The sequence below is a fragment of the Rhinatrema bivittatum genome, chromosome 5, assembly GCF_901001135.1.
Source record: "Rhinatrema bivittatum chromosome 5, aRhiBiv1.1, whole genome shotgun sequence".
NCBI classification, from domain to species: Eukaryota; Metazoa; Chordata; class Amphibia; order Gymnophiona; family Rhinatrematidae; genus Rhinatrema; species Rhinatrema bivittatum.
This window is the reverse complement of record NC_042619.1, coordinates 375,739,121-375,763,406: the sequence shown is the minus strand read 5'-3', so window position 1 is coordinate 375,763,406 and position 24,286 is coordinate 375,739,121. Positions and strand designations below refer to the sequence as shown.

General features: G+C 44.9%; 1 protein-coding gene across 9 annotated transcripts in view; it reads right to left on the bottom strand.

Annotated features, from left to right (window-relative positions):
• Positions 1-24,286, bottom strand: part of MAP4K4 (mitogen-activated protein kinase kinase kinase kinase 4) — a 491,439-nt gene that overhangs the window by 333,609 nt on the left and 133,544 nt on the right. For all 9 annotated transcript variants that reach the window (XM_029604813.1, XM_029604806.1, XM_029604807.1 and 6 more), the window contains exon 3: positions 6,082-6,138. In XM_029604813.1, coding sequence (XP_029460673.1) covers positions 6,082-6,138 — 57 coding nt within the window. The remainder of the gene's footprint in view (positions 1-6,081; positions 6,139-24,286) is intronic.

Genomic DNA, 24,286 nt, shown 5'->3' with positions numbered 1-24,286 from the left:
GGCAGCCTTGATGACTTTTTTGATCCAGCGGGCTATGGTTGCTCGCGAGGTAACTTCCCCTTGCTTCTTCCCGCTGTGAAGGACGAATAGATGGTCCATCTTTCGTACAGATTCCGATCTTTCCAGGTATCGGACTAGGAGCCTGCCGACGATGAGATGGCCTAGACTTCGAGCCTCTTCCGAATTCTTATGCTCATCTGGCGATGGGAGTGAGATGGTTTGCTTGAGATGGAAGTGAGACACCACTTTGGGGAGGAACGACAGAACTGTGTGTAACTGGATGGTTCCCGGGGTGAGTCTGAGGAACGGCTCTCGGCAGGACAGTGCTTGTTGCTCGGAGATACGACGGGCCGAACAGACTGCCAGTAGGAAGGCTGTCTTCAATGTTAATAGCCGGAGAGACAGGCCGCGGATAGGTCTGAAGGAGGTTCCTGCTAGGAAATCTAGGACCAGGTTGAGGTTCCAAAGAGGCACCGGCCACTTTAGGGGTGGTCGGATCTGCTTGACTTTTCAGGAAGCGGGAGACATCCGGGTGAGAGGCTATGCTGCCGCTCTCGCTCTTGGTTCCATAGCATGACAATGCGGCCACCTGTACCTTGATGGAGTTGGGAGACAATCCCTTCTCTAGGCCATTCTGCAGGAATTCTAAAATAGCAGGAATCTTGGCTGAGTGTGGTATGATGTGGCGGTCCTCGTCCCAGGCTTCGAATACTCTGCAAATCCTTATGTCTGTTAGAGATGTGGAGAACTTCCGTGCTTGGAGTAGGGTGTCAAGTACTGTCCTCGAGTAGCCACTCTTCCTTAGGAGAGTCCTCTCAATGGCCAGACCGTAAGAGAGAATCGAGCTGGATCCATGTGGAGGATCGGTCTCTGTTGGAGCAGGTCTCTGTGTGGAGGTAGCCGAAGGGGGCTCCCTGTCAGCAGTCTTCACATCCCTGCGTAGCACAGTCTTCTTGGCCAGTCCGGGGCCACTAGAAGTACTGCTCCCCTGTGGTGTTCTCTCTTGTGGATGATTGCGCCAATAGGGGCCACGGCTGGAAGGCGTATAACAGTCACCTCTGGCCAGGTCTGTACCAGGGTATCGATTCCCTGGGACTGGGATTCCCGCCTGGGGCTGAAGAAACTGGGCACTTGAGCGTTGGACCAGTTTGCCAGGAGGTCCATGGTTGGTGTTCCCCAACGGTTTACTATCAATTGGAATGCAGTGGTTGACAGCCTCCATTCTCCTGGGTCTAGACTTTCTCTGCTGAGGTAATCCGCAGTGTCGTTGTCTTTCCCGACAATGTGGATGGCCGAGATCTCTTGAAGATTCGCTTCCATCCATGACATTAGGAGGTCTATTTCCAGAGAAACCTGTTGGCTTCTGGTTCCTCCCCGACGGTTGATGTAGGCCACTGTTGTGGCGTTGTCCGACATTACTTTGACCGCTTTGTCTCAGAGTCTGTGACCGAACCGTAGGCAAGCTAGTCTGACTGCCCAGGCTTCTAGGCAATTGATGTTCCATCCCGACTCTTCTTTGTTCCATTGCCCTTGGGCGGTTAGCTCCTGGCAGTGTGCTCCCCATCCTTGTAGGCTGGCATCCTTGGTGAGCAAGATCCAGGTTGGTGAGGATAGTCTCGTTCCCTGGCTCAGATGGCCATCTTGTAGCCACCATCGTAGTTGGGCCCGAACTCTGCCCGGGAGCTGAAGACGTACAGTGTAGCTCTGGGAAAGTGTATTCCATCGTGATAGTAGTGAGCGTTGTAGGGGTCTCATGTGAGCTCGTGCCCATGGCACTATTTCCAGTGCGAATGCCATGAGGCCGAAGACTTGTAGGTAATCCTATGCTGTGGGGCGAAGTTCGCTCAACAGGGTTCGTACCTGGGTCATCAGTTTTGATCTCCTTGTCTGTGTCAGGATGACTGTCTTGTTTGGTGTTGAACCGGACTTCCAAGAATTCTAGAGATTGGGAGGGCTGCAGCAGGTAGCTCTTGTTTGTGTTGACCACCCACCCGAGGTTCTCCAGTAGAGTTTTGACTCTGTTGGTTGCCTGGTGGCTTTCTTCTGGGGATTTCGCCCTGATCAGCCAATCATCTAGATAAGGGTGCACGCGGCTTTCTTCCTTCCTCGGTGTTGCTGCCACCACCACCATGATATTGGTGAACGTCCGGGGAGCAGTGGCTAACCCGAATGGTAGTGCCCGGAACTGGTAGTGACGGTCCAGGATCGAGAAGCGTAGAAAACGCTGATCTAGATTGATCGGAATGTGTAGGTAGGCTTCTGACAGATCCAGGTATGTAAGGAACTTTCACGATTGTATCGCCCTTATTACAGAGCGTAGGGTTTCCATGCGGAAGCGAAGAATCTTCAGGTGACGGTTGACCATCTTGAGGTCCAGGATGGGTCTGAATGTTCCTTCTTTCTTGGGGATGATAAAATAGATGGAATAATGTCCAGTAGTTATTTGCTGTGGAGGCACCGGGGTTATAGCCTCTAAGGCTAGCAATCTGGTCAATGTAGCTTCCACTGCCATCCTCCTGGAAGGGTCATGGCAGGGAGATTCCACAAACTTGTCCAGAGGGAGGTGGTGGAAATCCATGTAATATCCCTCTCGAATGATGGATAGGACCCACTTGTCCGAAGTTCTCTCGACCCATCTTTGGTAGAATAGGGCGTCTGCCCCCTATGGCTTCTTCCTTTGGACGGGTCGGCTGATTTTCATTGTGGGGTGCAGCTGGGGCCTGGGCCCAAGCTGGCTCCCCTTTGGTTGTGCTTGTTCCGAAAGGACTGGCTTCAGCCTGCAGGGCAGGCCGCTTGATATGTGCTTCTATACGAGTTGAAGCGCTGTGATCCTCTGCCCCTGGAGGTTCAGGGGAAGGATCGCTGTTTTCTCTTACTCCTGTCCTCCGATAGCCGCTGCAGTGGGGACTCACCCCATTTGTTGGCTGGTTTCTCTAGTTCGCTTCTGAACAGGAGTGTTCCCTTGAAAGGCATCCTTGTGAGTCTAGTTTTGGAGGATGCGTCGGCTGACCAGTTTAGGAGCCAGAGTTGTCTTCTGGCTGCCACGGTGGATGACACTCCTCTAGCTGTGGTACGCACCAGATCAGAAGCGGCGTCCGTGGGGAATAATACTGCTGGTTCCAGGGCCTCCCCAGGAGTGTTGCTCCTGGTGTGTGATAAGCAGGCGCGTGTCACCACGGCACAGCAGGCCGCGATCTGTAAAGACATAGCGGAGACGTCAAAGGACTGTTTGAGGATAGATTCCAGACGTCTGTCTTGAGCATCCTTGAGTGCTGCTCCTCCCTCCACCGGGAGAGTAGTGCGCTTCGAGACCATGCAGACCATGGCATCCACTTTCGGACATGCCAGGAGATTTTTGGCGGCAGGGTCCAGAGGGTACATGGCTGCCAGAGCCCACCCCCCTTTGAATGTAGCTTCTGGGGCATCCCATCCCAGGTCAATTAGTTGCTGGGCGGCTTGCAATAGAGAGAAATGGCGGGAGGTCTGATGGAGTCCCTCTAGTAGAGGGTTCCGTCTTAGGTTCCCCGGAGGCACTTGTGACCGGGATAGCAAGCTCTTTTAAGATGTGTGACCAGGTCTGGAGCTCGTCCTTGGTGAAGAAGCTCTCATGGTTCGGTGGGGCTCCATCCCCGGAGGTAGTTCCCCTTCCTCCAGGGGTTCTGAATCCTCAGAGTTATCCGTGTCCCCGAACATGAGGCTTCTGGGCAGTGGGATCACGTCCCTGGGCATAGAGGGTCCTGGGATGTTGAGGTCCTCTGGTGGAGCCTGTGGCCGTATTATAGGAGGCCCTGTTTGCATGTGGAAGAAGGTATGCAGACCTTTGAATAATTCCACCCAGGAGATAGATGCTGGGTCTAGACTAAGGGGTGCCGCGTCCCTGTGGAGCCCCGTTTGAGGGGGGGGGGGGGGTCCCGCTGTGCAATGCTAGGTCCGGCGTACTGCTTGAGAGGCTGGAACCCGGTACCGGCTAGGGAGGGCCATTAGTTGGATCCCCTTGGGCCTCTTCGCACTGAATACACAGATGGCCTCCTCATGCTGTGCAGCTCTAATGTGGCATGCTGGGCAAAGGCCCTGAGCTTTGAGTTTATTTTCCGGTGGTGCTATGGCTTGTGCGCGTAAGATACAGTTGTGCGCCTAGGTTTGGTGCGCGCTCAGGGAGATATGCGTGCTGTTATGCGCACAGATCGAAGTTATGCGCCCGGCACAGTAAGCGTGTGGCTATGTGCGTTGCTTGTGCGCACGGTACTTGGGCGCGCGATATTGTACGGTTCGCCTCTGTGCGCACGGATCGGAACGGCGGACAGGGCAGCGAAAAGATCAAAATGGTGACTGCGACCACGCGGACAATATGGCGACCACCTCGGAGGGTCTCCATGTGGGAAGACCCTCGGATCTGACTGGGTTCTAGCCCTACTAGGGAAGATCAACCCGGTGGCACTGGTGCCAGCTGGCGACCTGTGCGATTCCTCGAGCTTCGGAGGCCGGAGACTTTTCAATAGATTTCTACCTTACCTTGTCTCGGCGCTTCCCGGTCTTGTTCCGGGAGGTCTACGGCTGCAGGGGGGAGAGGGAAAATACCTTCACCGCCGCGCTCGAAGTTGCACCTGCTGCCTCTCAGCCTCACCCGGTTGGGGGCTAGGTCTCCGCCGAGGGTCAGCTGCCGGTCCGAGGCTTACCTCCGAGGGATCGCTGAAATCACCTCGGGAATTCTCAACTGGGGGGGGGGGGGGACGGACGACCCAGTAGGTGTCACCGCAGGAGAGTGGGCTCGTCTGTAGAGGTAAGATTTCTTATTTTGGTTTTCTTTGGTAAAATTACTCTAACGCTGTGCGAGTGTGCATAGAGTCCCTAACTGCTATGGAGATGGAAAATACTGAAGAGCTGCACTTCCTGCAGGGGTATATGTACAAGGGCTGACGTCAGATTTAAATCTGATCTGTCTCCAACTGCTATCAGGATTACACTATACCCATTGGTCCTGAGTCCATCTGCTACACGCTAGGAAAATATGATTCTCCTATTCAGGGACGGGATTTAGGATTTTGCCACCCCTGGGCACTTTTGATACTTTTGCCTCCCCCACCGCCTGTAAGAGCGTTTCAGGGTAGCAGAGGGCTGTTCTCTACTGAATGAGATTCAGTAGAGCTGGAAGGCAGCAAATCATGACCAGCCTGCCACCCCTAAATGTTTGCCACCCTAGGCACAGATATAATGAGTTCCCACTGATAGATCCAGGTCTGCTCCTTTTCATCATGGGTAAGAACTTTGCTGGAGCACAAGTATTTTGGGGAACAGAGAATAAGGGGACTAGCTAAGAAGCATGAGCAAAGATTAAAGGAGCTGGGTTTGTTTATCCTAAAGATGACTGAAGAGTAACTTGATAAGTTTTTAAATACTTAACAGTTTAAACAAACATGCAATTGCTTCTCCATCTTTTCTGGGGGAAAGTAAAAGTAGTTATGGTCTTAAATTTGAAGCAAAGGGGATTTAGATTGGACATTAATAATTTTAACTGTAATAGCAGCTAAAATCTAGAAAGAAGAGATTCTCCATCATAGTTTAAGAACTGCATAAACATGCTCCTGGAATAGTTTATGTACAACAAATCTTACTTAGAAATATAGAGATAGAATAATCACTTAAGCACTGCATTTGTGCACACACGTCGTGAATCCTGTGCACATGGCAAAACAGTGCCAACAAGAAATCCCAATATTTGCATTACACTGGCTCATAGCGCACAAATTTCGACTCAGCTTATAAAAAGCTGCACAAAAGAAAATGTTTGCACATGAAGCCTTTCAAAAACTAGAAAACATTTCCCTTCCAGTCACCTCTTTATAGGATTCTGTGCAATCATAAACTGAGTTATTTAAAATAGGTATTCTGAAAGGCATCAGACTACGCCATAATAAACCAGATGTCCTAACAACCCGGGTCACATTAAAAATTACAACTTCTATCGTGCATTAAGGCAGAGCATCAGTCTTTAGGGAACCCGAAATGGATAAACAGACGTTCTCCTAAAATAACTTGTTAAATGTTACTATCCAATAAGTTAGAACAGATGTTATCCCTTACCTCTGTAACATCCATGACTTTGATGGCTGCCAGTTGACCTGTTTTAACATGCCGGCCCTGTAAAAAAGAAAGAAAACAGTGAAGTCCAATTTTTTTTTTTAATACACCCATATATAAATAGTATGGAATACAAGTGACTAAGCTGGGGGTTTGCACCACACACCTTCCTCTTCCTTCACTTACCAAAGTTTAAGATTCAATGGGAGGGGGATGTTTGTCCAACAGTAACAAGCAAGAGAGACAAATCATTTAACCAAGCACCTTCCAAGCACTGAAGTCTTACCACAGCTGAATCAGTACTTTTTTTTTTTTTCCAAAACTATTCTACACAAAGATGTACCCATGTTGATTTTGCCTTCAATACACTGACAAAGTAAAAGCTCCATTTCTGTGTCTGTGCACTTGGCATCCGATATAGGGGGTGTAGCAAATACCCTAAGAGCTCAACACGTATCCTTTCCGGACACAAGTTCAGCCTAAAAGGAAAGTGACTGAATTCTGCTAATATGCCTGTTAGTTTAGAGTTACAGAGCAACTCGAAAATTGAGGAGTAGGAATTGAGCGCAGAAAACTGAATAAAGAGCTACACATTTTACCACCTGGTCCCATAACATTCACACTCAAAGCATTTGTGCTTGTGTCCTTGTAAACAAGATATAGATTACCCAAAAAAAAAAATGCTGAAGGTAACTGTCAAAGGTCCATGTATAATTGTACGAATGGATTTGCAAACAGTGCAGCAAGCGCACACATACACAATAGCATGTGCTAATCACATTTGCAAATTTTAGTGCTCACTACAGTTTGCACACAAGTTTGAAGAACCCCTGATCAAATTAGATTCATTGAAACATACATGTGAACAGAAGCTGACACAACCTCTACATGGTACAAAGTTACACAACATCTTTCTGCAAACTTGAATACAAAATTACTATTTGCTGATTTTAAACAGATCGAATACATTATGTGCAAAATTTGACACCCTTCTAGTTGATTCATTGCTTTTACAAAAAAAAAAAAAAAAAAAATCTTCAATTAAACAGATGAAGACAACTCCACAGTTGAACAAATAGTCTGACCCTTCAAACTTCTCAGATTGCTATTGTTCTGTCAAGCACCAAAGAAGCTATCTGGGCATTTCAAAATTAGAGATTTTCCCTACCTTGTAAGAGTAAAAAATTATTTAAAAAAAAAAAAGCAGCTTGAAACACTTCCAGCTAGCGATTTCAATTGTCAAAACACCGACGAGAAAAAGAAGTTAGGTGGAACAGTTGACATCAAGGCAAGATCCGAAAGAAAGAAAATCTAGTAAAACTGCCCAAACCTAGTCAGATCTGCAAAACAGAACAGATCATTGTAAACAAGCAGCTGAAAAATTTAGCAGACACTGGAGTAATTGTCCACACAGTACAGCGTTGCTAATGCAACAATGATCTGGCATGGGAGAGCTGTCAAATGAAAGTCTTTTCTATAATCCCATCACAAAAGTCACCTAAAGTATGCAAAACAAAACCCTGAATCTTTTTGGAACAAAGTGCTTTGGAATGATAACACTAAGGGGGTTGTTTACTAAACATTTTTCTCATAGGCACAGAATGGGAGAAAACCTTTATGGGTAGATTTTCGTGGATTTACACGCATAGAGGGAGGTTACGCGCCCCGGGCCTATTTTAAAAAATGCTTAGCGACGCGCGTAAAGCCCTGGGACCCGTGTAAGTGCCGGGGCCAGAAGCCTCAGACGTAGCGGCCATTGCCTCTGTGTTGGAGGATCGCGTGCCGGCAGGCTGCTGCCAGTGTGTGCAACTCATGCCTGTCCGGAGGCAGGAGCAAAAGGTAAGACTAGAGTCTTGGGGGGAAGGTTAGGGGGAAGCGTAGCGGCCTGGGAGGGAACGGAAGAAGGCAGCGCGGCTCGGCACACGCAAGGTGCACAATTGTGCACCCACCTTGCGCGCAACGACCCCGGATTTTATAACATGCGCATGTTATGACATTAGGCGTACATGTGCGCGCGCCAGGTAGCGCGCGCACATGTAAGCCTGCGCGCAGCTTTTTAAAATCTACCCCTTAGTGAATAGACCCGCTAAATAGTACAGCCGCAACCATACAAGATACATTTAGAGCAGTGGTTCTCAACCCTGTCCTGGGGACCCCCCCCAGCCAGTCGGGTTTTCATGATATCCGCAATGAATATGCATGAGAGAAAATTTGCATGCACTGCCTCCATAACATGCAAATTTTCTCTCATGCATATTCATTGTGGATATCATGAAAACCCGACTGGCTGGGGGGGTCCCCAGGACAGGGTTGAGAACCACTGATTTAGAGAAAGAAGGGTGAAGCAAGCAAAGTTGCGTACCTGTAACAGGTGCTCTCTGAGGACAGCAGGATGTCAGTCCTCACGAAACCCGCCTGTCACCCTGCGAAGTTGGGTTTCCAACATGAGGGGGGTTTTTCATTTTATTTTTATTCTTCTTCTGAATTCCATGATATAAGACTGAGGGCATCCCACGTAGGTGTGTGGTATATTGCATGCGTGAGCATGCTCAATGAGGCTCAAAGTTCTAGAAACTTTGACAAGTTTTCCGTGCCGGGCTCCATCCAAAGATGTCACCCATATATGAGGACTACCATCCTGCTTGTCCTCAGAGAAAGCACACATGAGTGAATCCCTGGCTTCAGGTTGCCCCTGCAACATAAAAGGGGGGGACCAACCAAACACCAAAATAAGTGGTAACGGGGAGAGGGGACAACGTGAACAAAAACAGGTTCTAGGCGAGAACACAGTTGGGTTCTACACCTCAAAACAAGTCCCGAAGGGCAGATTGGCCAAACCTGCTGTGGTGTGTACTTGTCCTTATCCAAACAATAATGTGATGGGAACTACTCGCAAGTGGCCCTCAGGAGTGAGCCTTGACATGACCCCCAAGATGCAGCTCCACCTGGGCATAACAGAAGGAGATGTAGTCTGCTTGGCAATGGCGACACCCCCAGGCAGAGGATACAAACCTCATGCGCATCAGTGATGGACATGGTCCGCAGGCACTAGGGCATTGAAAACTGGACAATGTCACAAAAAAAAAAAAAAAAAAAAAAAAACAGCGGGCGAGTGGTTGATGGCCAGTGGCCACTAGATAGCAACATCCCGGGAATCGACCACAATAAGCCAAGCGGTGAAGAGGGACCCAGTGCAGAAACGGCCGAAAATAAACTGGAAAATACTTTTAAAACAGGAATGAAGAGCAGACCTCCACTACCGCAAGGTAAACACTTCGCAGGGGAAAAAAAAAAAAAAAAAAAGACTGAAGAGGGGAGCACTCCATAAAGTTAGCAAGTAGCTCATTTAAAACAAATGGAAGAAAATTGTTTCATTCAGTGCATAGTTTAGCTCTGAATTCATTGCCAGTGGATGTGGTTACAGCAGCTAGTGTTATTGGGTTTAAAAAAGGTTTGGATAAGTTCCTAGAGGAAAAATCCATAAGCTGTTATTACGGTAATTAATAAGGAATAGTAGCTTGTGATCTATCTAATGTTTGGGTACTTGAGACTTGGATTGGCCACATTGGAAACAGGATGCTGGGCTTGATGGCCCCTTGATCTGACCCAGTATGGCATTCTCTTATGTTTTTATGTTATGTTCTTATGTCATCCGTGCAAGTTATGGCTAATTCAGCCCTGCTTAACAGAAAAAGAAAATAAGGTGAATGTTCAATGGCTCAAAATGGAAGGCTTGTTAAAGACCTTCAAAAATCCTATCTGGATACTGTAAAAGAAATTAATATCCCAACGAATAGAAAAATCCTCAGCTTTCCTTTTACAGGCTCTCTAATCAAGGCAACTACCACATCCTGAACTCCATGTGAGCTCACCTTAAGATCCATCTCTATTCTTTCAATAAGAAGTCCTAATTAAACATAGTGGAAGTTTTGGTTACCAAATCTGTTAACAGTAAAAAAAAAAAAAAAAAAAAAACATTTGAAATGAGAGAAAACAAAGAAATGGGAAAGTAATTGTATTTGAGTAGCAATATATATAGTATGGCATATACATTAAAATATTTTGGTTGATGAAATATGATGTAAAGCATTTAGCAAAAACTTTTATAATAGAAGTAGACAAAGTGGGTCACGTGCTGACAATATACTGTGATAAAGTATTAAAAAAAAAAAAGGAGAGCCACATATTCGACATGGTCACTAGTTAAGAGTCATTTCTGGGAGGCAAATAAATCACACTATGTAGTTCGTGCCTTGAGGAGATTAAGTTGTATGCAAAAAAAAATTTTGAATGCTTTCCAAAATGTTTAAATGGCATCAAGAAAGTGGAACTACATTGTTTACCGTGTTAAAGTATCTTATCTGGAAATTCTGATTAATTTCCTGAGAAATTCAAAAACTTGTTTTGGGATCAGAACTCATTTACTCTTCACATTTGTACAATTCTTCGCTTGTGCTCTGTTCCCTGTATTCTCTCTGTTTCTAGCCTGTCTCCTGCTTCCTGATTGATCTAGCCGGAGCCCAGCCCCTAGGACGGTACTCAAGTTTTCCCTATGCTGAGCCCTGGGGTCAATGTTCCCCTCTGAAGGTATGCACAGCTGTGCAGCAGACCTCCAGTGGCTGAATGCACTGCAAACCGGGCCATGCAGACGTCACTGTGAAGGGCGCGGCTGAAATGTTGTGCCGTGGCTATCTACCACCGGGTACAACAGGAACCTCAAACCTTTTTTTTTTTAAACTCATGGATGGCTGCTCCACCCCAGGTTTCGAGGACAGCATCATCAAGCTGCCAGAGGTCACAGGTTCAGGCTCCACACACAGGCAGACTAAAAAGCATGACAGCAACTACCCTGCATGGATGGTTGCACAGCATGCCTTAATAAAATGTGTTAATTGCGATGGAGAAGGTACAGAGAAGGGCTACCAAAATGATAAAGGGAATGGAACAACTCCCCTATGAGGAAAGACTAAAGAGGTTAGGACTTTTCAGCTTGGAGAAGAGACGACTGAGGGGGGATATGATAGAGGTGTTTAAAATCATGAGAGGTCTAGAACGGGTAGATGTGAATCGGTTATTTACTCTTTCAGATAGTAGAAAGACTAGGGGGCACTCCATGAAGTTAGCATGGGGCACATTTAAAACTAATCGGAGAAAGTTCTTTTTTACTCAACGCACAATTAAACTCTGGAATTTGTTGCCAGAGGATGTGGTTCGTGCAGTTAGTATAGCTGTGTTTAAAAAAGGATTGGATAAGTTCTTGGAGGAGAAGTCCATTACCTGCTATTAAGTTCACTTAGAGAATAGCCACTGCCATTGGCAATGGTTACATGGAATGGACTTAGTTTTTGGGTACTTGCCAGGTTCTTGTGGCCTGGATTGGCCACTGTTGGAAACAGGATGCTGGGCTTGATGGACCCTTGGTCTGACCCAGTATGGCACGTTCTTATGTTCTTAAGTTCAGTCTCGAGATTTCTGAAATAAAGACATCACGCTGAATTCGCGATGCCTCAAGATCGGCAGCCCACAAGTTTCGAAGATGCTTGCCGTGCTGGCACAGCGGCTACGGGATGAACTCCTGCCGCTCGAGTCACATTACCCCGAGAGAGGCAGTGCGGGCAGAGGCTTAAGGACACTAAAATGGAGACTCGGTGGCAGCAAAGGGTAGGACTGCTAAAGGCACAGGAGGAGGAGATGGAGGGCTAGGAGGCAAAGAAAAAAAAAGGATCGAAAGGTATTAAAAAGCAGAATGCAGGGGTAAGGCAAGAGTGATGAATGTTTTGAGAAAAGCTACAGAGGAGCGAGGCGAGATGCCGATGACGGGGGGGGGGGGGGGGGGGGGGGGGGGGGGGGAGAGAAATGGAAGCTGATAAAGCTGAAGCAAATGAAGGAGAAAAAGATGAAGACAAAGAGCCCGGGTCTCTGGTGTCAGTGGAAGTAGTAAAGGAACATTGTTCCACTATTCCGCCGAAACCTACAAATCTTAATATTGAGAACCACTGCAGTATTCTCCTGAAGCTAAAATACTGATTTCAAGAAGCTGGAGAATATATACCAAGCATGAGGATATTTAAGAGCAATTTTAAACCCGCCTATCAAAATTCCTCTTGCCCCTCCCAAACATTTCCCCGTTTTACAATTTCTAGGTGAGGTTGAATTTTCCCCAGGTCCTACAAAATCTTTTGGCTGGCAAGCACATTAGAAATGTTTTTCCACCCCTTAAGATATGTCCTGGTTGCAACAGAAAACCTATTTCCAGATTCAGGAATCTGATTTGCTAATACAAAACTTCTTACAAACAGGTAATCAAAAATTACCAGTCATGGAGTAGATCTTGTCATAAAGAGTACCGGTGAATCAGATTTTGGTAAATCCATCACAATTCATGAAGCCATTGTTTTCAGGAACCACAGAGATCATAGGATGTGGACATGTCTTGAACCTCTCCTAAACCATACCATCCAGTGGCCAAATATTATACAGGCAACTGTTTAAACATTTCTCCCCCCACAACGACAAGATACCTCAGGAACTCCTAGGGGTCTCCCCCACTTAGAGCCTTCTGTACACCCCAAAAGCTCACAAAGACAGGAATAAATGGGGTCTCCCTACAAATAGGACAGCAATGTAAGACTAAAGAAAAATTCCCTGATGGCACAAAGTGATTTTACAATGCATAGGAGGCCCAGTATATGCACATTTCTCATACATATTTTGAATATCCCATAAAAAAAAAAAAAAAAAGCCATGGAGCCAACTGGACAGGTCTGGTAAGCCCCCATGTAGTTAGAGCTTACTAATAAAAAACTAAGAAGAGAATCATCCAGCTTATAGTAGGGCTTGCAAACAGTCTCAGCCCTTACATCCAAATTCTCAGCAAGGAAGAATCCTCAACTGTGAAAACTGTATTTATAAAGGCCACAGATGCATTGCCTGCCATAGGAACTATGGAGTTTGGACCCTCTCTATTGAGGGAATCCGACGAGCTTGGAGATACCTATAAAACAGGCTCCAGTCTTGTTTGCCCCTCTTATACAGGAGTATGGAAAATCTTTCCCCCCTCTTCATAGATCCCACGATCAGATATGCCCCCTTTGGAGACTAGATCATCAGAAGGATCAATCAAGCAACAGGGGTACCTGTTTAGTAGGACTACAAACAGGACTTAGTAACAAGACTGGGATATCTGGACCTTCCTGATATTCTGATGCTTGAATCCTCAAAGGGGAAAAAAAAAAAAAAGATAATACCTATCCCAAAGGAAAGAAGGGTCATGGAGCTCCAGGAAAGGAGAGAGAGATGGACAGAGCCACTGCCCTCCTTCAACAAACCTTTGTTCAACTCACTCAAGAAATATGTGAATAGAATTTTCCTGCACCTACTTGGATTCTGAGCACAAATTCTTAGAGGGGGGGAGTAGGGACCTCTACCCCAGAGGACAATGTAACAACAACAACATTACAGGAGAGGAGAAGCTTTTAAGTTTCAATTCTCTCTTCCTGCAGGAAGTTCCCAAGAGATAGGGCTCTGAAAGTCATATTTACACCTGGACGCTCAAGATGAGGCAAGCACTCAAGATGGGTCTTAACCGTGCACATCCCAACTTTTTCAATGGGAAACCCAGACATACCTGAGAAAGCTTCAATGCAAGCCAGGGACTCCATTGCACAATTACCCCCTTAGTCACACTACCCAGTGTATCAGATCTTTGGAGCTCCTGAGCTAGTTTTCATTCTGTCACTGGACACAACTGTGGACCAAAAGGCACACTCATCCCAAAAACCTTCAGTGGCCAGAGGTTTGCTCTGGCCGGCAGAAAGTTAAGAATCTGATCCTCAAGGACACCCCAAGCAGACATATTCCAGGCCCTCTGGGAGGAGGAGGGAACCAGACCAAAGACCCAACCTCAAGTGGATGAGTGTGCAAAAAAAAAAATGTCTTAGTCCCACAAAATCAGGACTGGGAAGGCCGGGAGGGTGCTCCTGAGGCACTGAGCATGCTCCCCAGGAGAAAACCTATTAGTGCAGAAAAACTCCAAGATGATTGGCATAATTGCTGAGAAGACAGAAGATAGCGTCTTGCGTTCAGCTGGATAGTCCCTGCTCTGTGGCTCAAAAGCCAGAATGAGCCAGCAAGCAAGCTTACAAGGAATAAAACATGCCCTAGAAACAGCAAAGGGAGGGGACACATTCTTCTCAGCAGCGAAGTGAAGTCACATCAGTAGGAAAATAGACTTTTCAAATATCCTAAAAAGGATTGCCCACCTCACCCTGCAGATGGTGCTGTACCCATCTACTACAATCTGGGGTAAATAGCAGAATATATAGTACTCTTCCTTATAATCCTATATGACAAAGCCATGAAGGTTCACAATCTCAAGTTCAAAACACTTTGCAACATTTCTAAGCAAACAGAACATTCAGTCAAGAACATTTAGACTGCATTATACGATTGATTTATGCATAACAAATCAGTTATGCACAAATCAAAATGCAAGATCTCAGATCAGCTGCTATAAACCTGCCAGAGTTCAAACAATTTTCAAATCAGTGCAACACATTCTCAAAACCGGTTGTCTTAGAACAAAAAACACACGTAACATTACAGCAGGGGTGCTCGAATTGGTCCTCATCTCTTCCCCCACCCCATGGCAGGTTTGTAGGATATCCCTAATCAATATGTACCAGAAATATTTGCATACCTAGGAGGTACTGCATGCAAATAAATGTTGTGCATAGTTAGAAATCCTTAAAAAAAAAACAAAAAAACCCAACTGGCTGAGGGGCCCCAGGGACCCCTGCAATACAGAACAGGGAAATCCATGTGTTATAGTTTTGAGAGTCATCACCATTCAGAGCCATCATGTTTATCCCCATACACTAAGGGAGGCAGGGTCATCCTACGAGTGATAGAGAGGCACTAATATTTTTAAAGCTATCCTCAAAATGAGTTCTGCCCCAGCAGTAACCAGACTTAACAGGTAAAAAAATCCCCTCCTCTTTGGTTCTTCATACAATTATTTATGAAGCCAACAAGCAATTTCCACAAGGATTCTACTTTGGAACAACTCCTAAGACTATGCTTCCAAAAATAGACAAAGGCAGCTTGCACATAAAGATCATAAAGCTGTACAAAACAAGGTGCTGAAAGGGAATTCATTCTAACATATTTCAGAGCATTTACTGCTGCAAAGTTTGCTACAGTTTAAAATAGAATATATATTTTTTCTAATTTTCTGTAATAGGGCTCATTTCTCCAGTTCTTTGTGACATTTTCATTGTTTACATTCCTGAAACTCCTCTTATCCTTGTCCGTTTCTTCACTCCTGTCCCTCTCCCACTTTCCTCTAGCTACACCCTTCTACTCCATCTCCACAACCCCTCTTCTGTTTCTAGAAACCTGAATTTTTTCCACTTTATGTTGCTACTCCTCTTTCCCCTTCCTTCTAATACATTCTTGCTATTCCCCTCTCTCTTCAAAAACTTTGATCCCCTTGTTTGCTCTAACAACCTTCTCATTCATTATTTCCTTTCCTCCCCCTTCTTCTTTCCTGATTCTCTTTTCCCCAGCAGCTTCCACTTTTTTCACCCAAACATGCAGCTTCTCTCTTGCAGGTCATGCAGTCAAGTCCCCGGCTAGTTCCTCCAGACGGTATCACCTCTGTACTTAGTAATAAGAAAGAGAGGCCTGGATCTGTGCCAGTGACTCCTCTCTCCCATAACCACCGCAGAGAGAGAAGTTTCCTGGGTTTGCACAAACTTTTCCAGCAGGTCAGGCAAATGATCCCCAAGACTATGCTAGCTCCAGGGAAATCCCCAGACCCATACGGCCTTGTTCCTTCCCCAAGTGGCTTTCAATATTCTATGAAGAAAAGATCTTACACCTACTGTGTAAGATTCTCATGCTGAAAGGCCTTAAAAATATACAATTTCTCACTTAACATTTAGCTAGCAAGAAAGTAGGTTTGACTGAGTTAAAAAAAAAAAAAAAAAAAAAAAAAAGACCCCAGCAACTATGACTCCCATGTATTATGAAACCCAGAAAACGTGATACAGGTGGGCAGATCCACTGAGACAAACATACAACCTCCAAATGGATACAAGTATTTTTCAAAGAAATAATAATTTGTACCTAATACAGCAGGAAAGGGCCAATGCATTTAACACACCCTGTATGAAATATATACAAAATGACAACCAGTAGAACAGCATTAATAATTTATTCCCATTTTCCATGAGTTAAAGGATAGAGTGGAACCATATTCCCAATAAAAAAAAAGGGGGATTTTCAAAAATAAGTCACAGAAGAGAATCAAATACATTTTGATAAGCGCACTAACCAACATAGCTTTAGTGACGGTACATAATCTTTCAGAAAAAGAGTAGACGCAAAAGATATGTTCATTGTAAGGAGGTCATCCTATAAACAACAATTTTTACAAAAGCACCTTTGACAAAAATCTAAAATTGGACGTGTAATACTGTGCCGCCTGTCCTTGAACCCCCCCTTAAAAGGTTTATACAACAAAAATTAGATCTCCAGTCACACCATTATTTAGTGTTATTTTTGTAAGTGGAGGAAAAGAAATCTGATCCAATCCAAAATTAAGTTTAAAAGATGCAGCTTACACAACCAGCTGCATTCACACACAAGCAGACGGCTGTTTTGAAAATGGGCTAAGTTCCCAGGAGAAAAACGTGTGCCAGAAGTTCCACAGCAAAAGGAAAGGGATTCTTTTTTCCTTTCAGCATACACACACACACACACACACACACAGCCCTGCAGATTTAAACAACCCCCAAAGTAGAGTAATGCATTAAAAAAAAAATTGAGCTTTTGGGAAAAGCAGGGTATAAATTTGAAATTACATCAAAAAGGAGACAATATTAAAATAAAGCAGAGAAATGCAACACTGAAGCCAATTTAAAAAAAAAAACAAAAAAAAAAAACAACACACACAAGTTCCTAAAGTAATACAAAAACAAATCAGTCATGAAAAGGGAATAGAAACCTGCTATGAAGAAGACTGCTCAATGTTCAAAAAAGTATTTGGATATGTAGAGAGGCTGTCAAAGGCTTAAGCTAGATGTAGGCAGAAACAGCACAGGTGTAGGGATACAGAAGAGCAGCCACGCTGTGTTCCTAAGTTAAAACCACACATATACATACATGGTGTGCATTAAGGAGGGGATGATGGGCTTGATGGACCCTTGGTCTGACCCAGCATGGCAATTTCTTATGTTCTTATGGGGGGGGGGGGGGGGGAGAATTCGGTCAACGTTTCTTCTGCACCCCAGAGGAAGGCTAAGCTCCAGAGTCTCGATAGATACAAGGGTGAGACTCTTCAGGAAGAGAGATTTTAGATTTGTTACCAATCAAGAAACATTTTGGGGAAGAGGTAAGCTATAGATAGAATGGGGTCCACCAAGGTGGAACCAGCTACTGGCATTACTGTATTTAAAAAAAAAAAAAAAAGTGTGCAGCTTTTCAACTAAATCACAGGGGAAAGCCAAGTAGCAGCTCAGAAGTTCACAGAGAGGTATCAAGGATACTGGCAAACGGGGAAGTTAGGGTACCCCAACAGAAAGGTTATGGTAGAGGTTACCCAACCGGCATCTCGCAAGACCCCCATGCAGGCTCTGAAGCACAAACTGCCATTCATGAGAGAAATACGCCCTATGCAGCGACCATCTTTTCTGCCTACTGTATGCTGCAATCCTTCCCCTTCTTAGGAAACTGACACAACACGAGCGTCCATTTTCTCCCGCTACTGGCACAGCATAAACCCACAATATATCCGGCCTGGACCATGTATATTGTGGGCATCCAGAAGCTCCCCACCCCCCGAATTTTTACACACACTATTCCGCTTTCTGTGGTCCTTTCTACTTAGTATCGCGACAATACTAGGAGGAGGGATCACAGATAGGAATTTTGGTTTTTAAACACTGAGCCCTCGAGCGCGGCAGACCATTACGCCAGCCCCGGGCAGGCGTAAAATTTGCAGCGTTGCAAGGTCAACATTGGACGCATGGGGAATGTTTTGCATTACAGAGATTAGCTAATTAGCCTTCATCTACAGGTACTTTACATGCGATGAGCAGTATTAGCTACATGCTTGATTGGACATGTGCTTTGGAAGCGCTAACCCCCGTTTTGCATCAGGGGTTATGGACATGCATCCAAAACGCACGCCCAATCGCGTTTTGAGGACTCTTCAGCTTGGAGAAGAGACAGCTGAGAAGAGACACAATAGGAGCCAGCCCTGAGGGGCTTTAAATCAGCATTACGTCCGGCGTCGCGCGCCGAAGGAGCGCAACAAAGGGGCAAGCCCCTTTGTTTCGCCCCTTCGTACAGCCCCGAGGAAGTCCCGAGCCATACCCGCGGAAGAATCTATTGCCATATATATCATTTCGGCGGCCTACATCCCGGCGCCCACCTGCACCCAACCGCTTCCTCCTCCTCCCTGCCGAGGCTTGCGCGATCGGCGCGGCCCATCCGGGGCAAAAGCCTGCTCACCAGACACTCGAGGTGAGACGTGCAGGAGAGACGGGGGGCAAAGAACAAAGATACCTAAAACGAAACTAAAACTAATTAGCCACTCCAGCAGCACTCATTCAGCCTCCAGCAGCACATCCAGTCTCCAGCAGCACTCATCCAGTCTCCAGCAGCACTCATCCAGTCACTCCAGCAACCAGCATTCGTCCAGTCACTCCACCATCCCTCTAGCAATCTTCTAGTCACCCCAGCATTCAGTCTCCAGCAGCACTCATCCAGTCTCCAGCAGCACTCATCCAGTCTCCAGCAGCTCTTATCCAGTCTCCAGCAGCACTCATCCAGTCACTCCAGCAACCAGCATTCGTCCAGTCACTCCAGCAACCAGCATTCGTCCAGTCACTCCAGCAACCAGCATTCGTCCAGTCACTCCAGCAACCAGCATTCGTCCAGTCACTCCACCATCCCTCTAGCAATCTTCTAGTCACCCCAGCATCCAGCATTCTTCCAGTCAATCCAGCATCTAGCACTCATCAAGCCACTCCAACACCCAGTAGTCATCCAACAATCTTATCCACCTGCAATTTCTTCGTAAAAAGACAGCATGCTACAAACTTTCCCCATTCAGATCATCCCTCACCTACTCACCCACAGAGCGAATACACCCGTGCTCAATCCACGATCAAAGAGATCCCTGATTCCAATCATGATCTCCCCTCTAACACAATTCCTAGGATTATCTCTAATCACCTTAACCCTTTTCAACTCCCAGTCACTCTCAAAAAAATCTCATTTGCTCAACGACCTCCTCCTGGACACCCAGCCGGACATCTGTGCCATTACAGAAACATGGCTAAAAAACACGGACACCGCCATTATTAACCAGTTGCCAACACAACAATATGACATCTTCTCTATCCCCAGACCTGAAAAAAGAGGGGGTGGAATAATGTTAATAGCAAAAAAAGAACTGAGACTGTCCCAACAAGCCTTCAAATCGACGACCAAATTAGAAATCGGACTATTCAAATCCTCCCAGCTTCAAGTCTGCCTTATTTACGCCCCCCCGGGGCTCCTAGAATCCGACCCTTCTCCACTCATCGAAACCATAGCCAAACACATCAACACTAACTCACCGGCTATTATCTTAGGAGATTTCAACATCCATGTTAACTCCCCTACCCTATCATCTAATTGCGAAGCTCTTCTCCTTTCTCTCCAGGCTATGGGATTCAAACAAATTATAAACAACCCCACACACAAGGCAGGCCACACGCTTGACCTGATATTCACTAACGAAACCATCTCGCCCATCACCCCTCCTTCCTGCTCTCCCATCCCCTGGTCAGATCACTCGATGATAACTACAAAATTATATATAAAACAAAAATTGACCCCTATTGTTACTAAATCCTCGATCCAGTTCAGGAAACCCTGTTCCATGGACACTCTCAACAACAGCCTGGCCGAAGAACTAATTAAACTGGACTTCTCAGATGCGGATACCGCTATGAACTCCTGGCAAACTATTACACACTCAGTAGCTAACAGAATTTGCCCTGTAACAACAAAAGTTATCAACCCAGCCCGCACGAACAAGAAACCCTGGTTCTCAACCGAACTAAGGAAACTCAAACAGGATCTACAACACAAAGAACAACGCTGGCGGAAAGATTCCTCCCCTTCCTCACTTGCTTCGTACAAAACTGCAATGAGCTACTATAGGACATCCATTACCCGCACCAAACGAGATTTCTACGCCAAAAAAATACACGGCTTCTTATATGACCCTAAAACTCTGTTCTCATATGTAGCTGCCCTTACCACACCTATGCCCCTCACCATCCCAGAAGAAGAAGCCCAGAACAAATCTACAGAGTTGGCTATCTTTTTTGATAACAAAATCAAAAACCTTCTTGCCCCCCTGGCTTCAACTAACATGGCTCCAAACCCTTCGCAACCATTAAGCCTCGCAACTAATAACCCTCCACCAAATATCCACAGACCGTCACTAGAAATTCTTGAACAGACATCCTCCCTGGAAATTGAATCAATAATCAAGAAAATGAAACCTTCCACTCATCCTCTGGACCAAATACCGACCAAACTACTTCTCACCATCCCTAACACCATTGCTAAACCGCTGGCAGACATCATAAATTGCTCCCTCAATCAAGGATTGGTCCCGGACTCCTTAAAAATTGCTTCACTTAAACCCTTACTTAAAAAACCCAACCTGGACCCAGCCGACCCTGCAAACTTCCGCCCCATTGCAAACCTACCTTTTATAGCCAAGCTAATGGAAAAGCTTGTCAACATCCGACTCACAGACTACCTTGACTCCCACAATATTCTCTACCCCTCTCAATTCGGATTCAGGAAACGCCTAAACACAGAATCCCTCCTTCTTTCTCTAACGGACAACATCCTGATGGGCCTTGACAAGGGACAATCTTACCTGCTAGCCCTTCTCGACATCTCTGCCGCGTTCGACACGGTAAACCACAATATCCTCATTAACCGCTTAATGGAAATAGGCATATCCGGCTCTGCACTGCTCTGGTTCACATCCTTTCTGAACAACAGACACTACAAAGTCAAAATAAATGACAAAGAATCTCACTCCATTCCATCAAACCAAGGTGTACCTCAGGGTTCGTCTCTTTCCCCTACCCTGTTCAATATATATCTACTCCCTTTATGCCAGCTACTCAATAGTCTCAATCTCACCCACTTTATATACGCGGACGATGTACAAATCATAATCCCCATCTCAGACCCCATCTCTACTCTAAATTTCTGGAACAACTGCTTACACGCCATCAACCTTCTGCTCTCGAGTCTCAATTTGGTCCTAAATACTTCCAAAACGGAACTACTGGTTATCTCCCCTTGTGACAACAACCCCCTCGCAAATAATGCTAGCATCCCATTAGCAAACCAGGTCAGAGATCTTGGGGCCACCCTTGACTCTAGAATGAATTTCAAAAAATTCATTAACGCCACAACCAAAGAATGCTTCTTCAAGCTACAGGTCCTGAAGCAAACAGGATCTTCAAGCTACAGGTCCTGAAGCAACTTAGACCGCTCTTACACTTCAAGGATTTCTGTTCGGTGCTTCAAGCCATACTGTTTTCAAAGATCGACTATTGTAATGCTCTATTACTTGGTCTGCCCGCTTCGTCCACCAAACCTCTTCAGATGCTGCAAAACGCAGCGGCTAGGATCCTTACAAACACTCGTCGCAAGGACCATATCACACCAATACTAAAAATTCTACACTGGCTGCCCATCCAATATAGAATACTTTCAAGGCTCTCACCATCATCCACAAATCAGTCTACCAGCAATCCACTCTCCAACTCACCTTCCCACTTGAATTACATACTTCCGCAAGACCGATCAGAACTGCCTACAAAGGTTCGCTCAAGGCCCCCCCCAACAAATCATCGGTCCACAACACTATTCACAAGCGAGCTCTTTCAACAGCAGGTCCACTACATTGGAATTCACTTCCACAAGACTTACGCCAAGAACAATGCCATTCAACTTTCAGAAAGAAATTGAAAACCTGGCTTTTCGCAGAAGCCTACCGCTGAAGGATCTCCTCAACCATCACTGACTCTCACTCCCCCACCCCTCCCCAATCCCTTCCCCCCACCCAACCTCAACCCTTTCCTTCTCCCTCTGGACATACCAGGCTAATAACTGCCTAGGATAAACCTATGTTTTTGTATCTTACAGTTTTTGTTGATTTATATATTTATCTCTCTCTAATTGTTTCTTAGTTTAAACTCTGTACTGTCTTCCATTGCCCAGGTTTTATGCTCCCTGTTTAATGTAACTTTACTTTCTACCTTGATGTTAATTGGTTTCCCCTCAGTTACATTGTAAACCGGTACGATAAGACCTAGTCTTGAGCATCGGTATAGGAAAAGAAATTAAATAAATAAATAAATAAATTTTATTAAATCATGAGTAGAGTAGAATAGGGAAACCGTACTACTGGAAAGGGTAAATAACCACTCTCTAAACTGAGAAGACACTCCATGAAACTAGCAGGCAGCAGATTTAAAACAGATTACTCATTGAGTGAAAAAAAATTCACTCTCTAATTTGTTATGGAATTTGCTGCCAGAGGACATGGTCAAAACATCTAGCATAGCTAGGTTTAAAAAGAGCCTTGGACAAGTTCCTGGCGTTAAAGTCCAGGAACAAAGGGACCCTGATTGGCCACTGTCACTGTAAAACAGGATGCTGGGCTCAAGGGACATTGGTCTGACCTAGCTTGGCACATTTTATGTTCTTAAGACATAAAATGCCTTGTTAGCTTACTTCTATATGCTCTTTTGTATTTTTTTTTTTTTTTTGCGATAGTCAAGGAAGATACTAATGGGAGTTTCTTCATAAAGTTGTTGCCTCAGTACACACATTACACAGAGCTTTATCATTCAACAGTGACCACTCAATTCACCAGACATTTTCAAAGTACAATTTTCCTGGCTCCATTACCCATCAACTGAACAATTTCAGCTTAAACCAGCTAACTTGATTAGAGTTAGGGTAGTGCGAATTTTACCTAAAAATTATATACTATAATATTTGTTGATTCAATTTACTTTTTATAATTTCGGTATGACTAGTCTGGCATTTATATTCTGCTTTTCCCAGGAATAAGCAGTTCAAGGTGGATTAGAGTAAAAAAAATAATTAAAATCAATTAAAATCCATCCCCAAACCAGAAAAAAAAATCCACCCTGAGCATTAAACTATAAAAGCATAAATTGAGCATAACAAAATCGGTTACAAAATAAAAACAAACAGCTAATCCTGAACATATCAAGTAATTAGCCTCAGACAATAAACACCATACTCAGAGTAACCACCCACCCTCACATGGTTGAATATCTGATGTGAACCCTATATATAAAATCATGGGAAACAGCCTGGAGAAGTGCCACATCCTACCCAAGTATGAAGTAATTTCCCACACTTACATGATCAAACAAATAATCCCAATGCTCTCAAGCTGTGTATTTAAACAATCCAGACTAGATAGTAGTCCAGGTATCATGAACTGCAGGAAAACTACATAATCTATTTATATATAACAGATCAATTATTAAGAACTGCTGCTATAGCACAAACTTATTTGCATGAACTGATAGCCGCCACATTTGGATCCATTAATACTGCAAATTTCATAAACCCACTTATTTCATACCAGGTTTATAAATTATCTGATTTTTTTTTTCAAAAAGGCAACAGTTTAAAAAAAAATCTTTTTAATTTGCCAAATCTGATGTATACTGGGTCAATCTCTGAAATTTAAACCACTGAAAGGCTTTTTAAGAGTGATCACAGAAATTCCAGAGAATGACCTGATGAGATCATTCTGACTGCAGCCTTCAACCCAATTCTCAGCAGATAAATCCATTTGCATCTAATGAGTTTTACAGTGAACCAACAAAGCTCAAGCAATAGGTTACCAGGAAAAAGTGCAAAAGAAAAATGTTAACTTGTTTCTCCAAGATGGCATTCTACAGTTAACATTTTCTTTTAAGGGGACTCAAGATTTTCATAACAAAAAGAATAACTATAACTCTGGGACCAGGGACCAACACACACACACACACGTATGTTCTTAAACCAATTAAAACATGATGCAGTAATGCGAAAAGCCCGCAAATGGTTGGCTGAAAAGGCCACAGCTTTA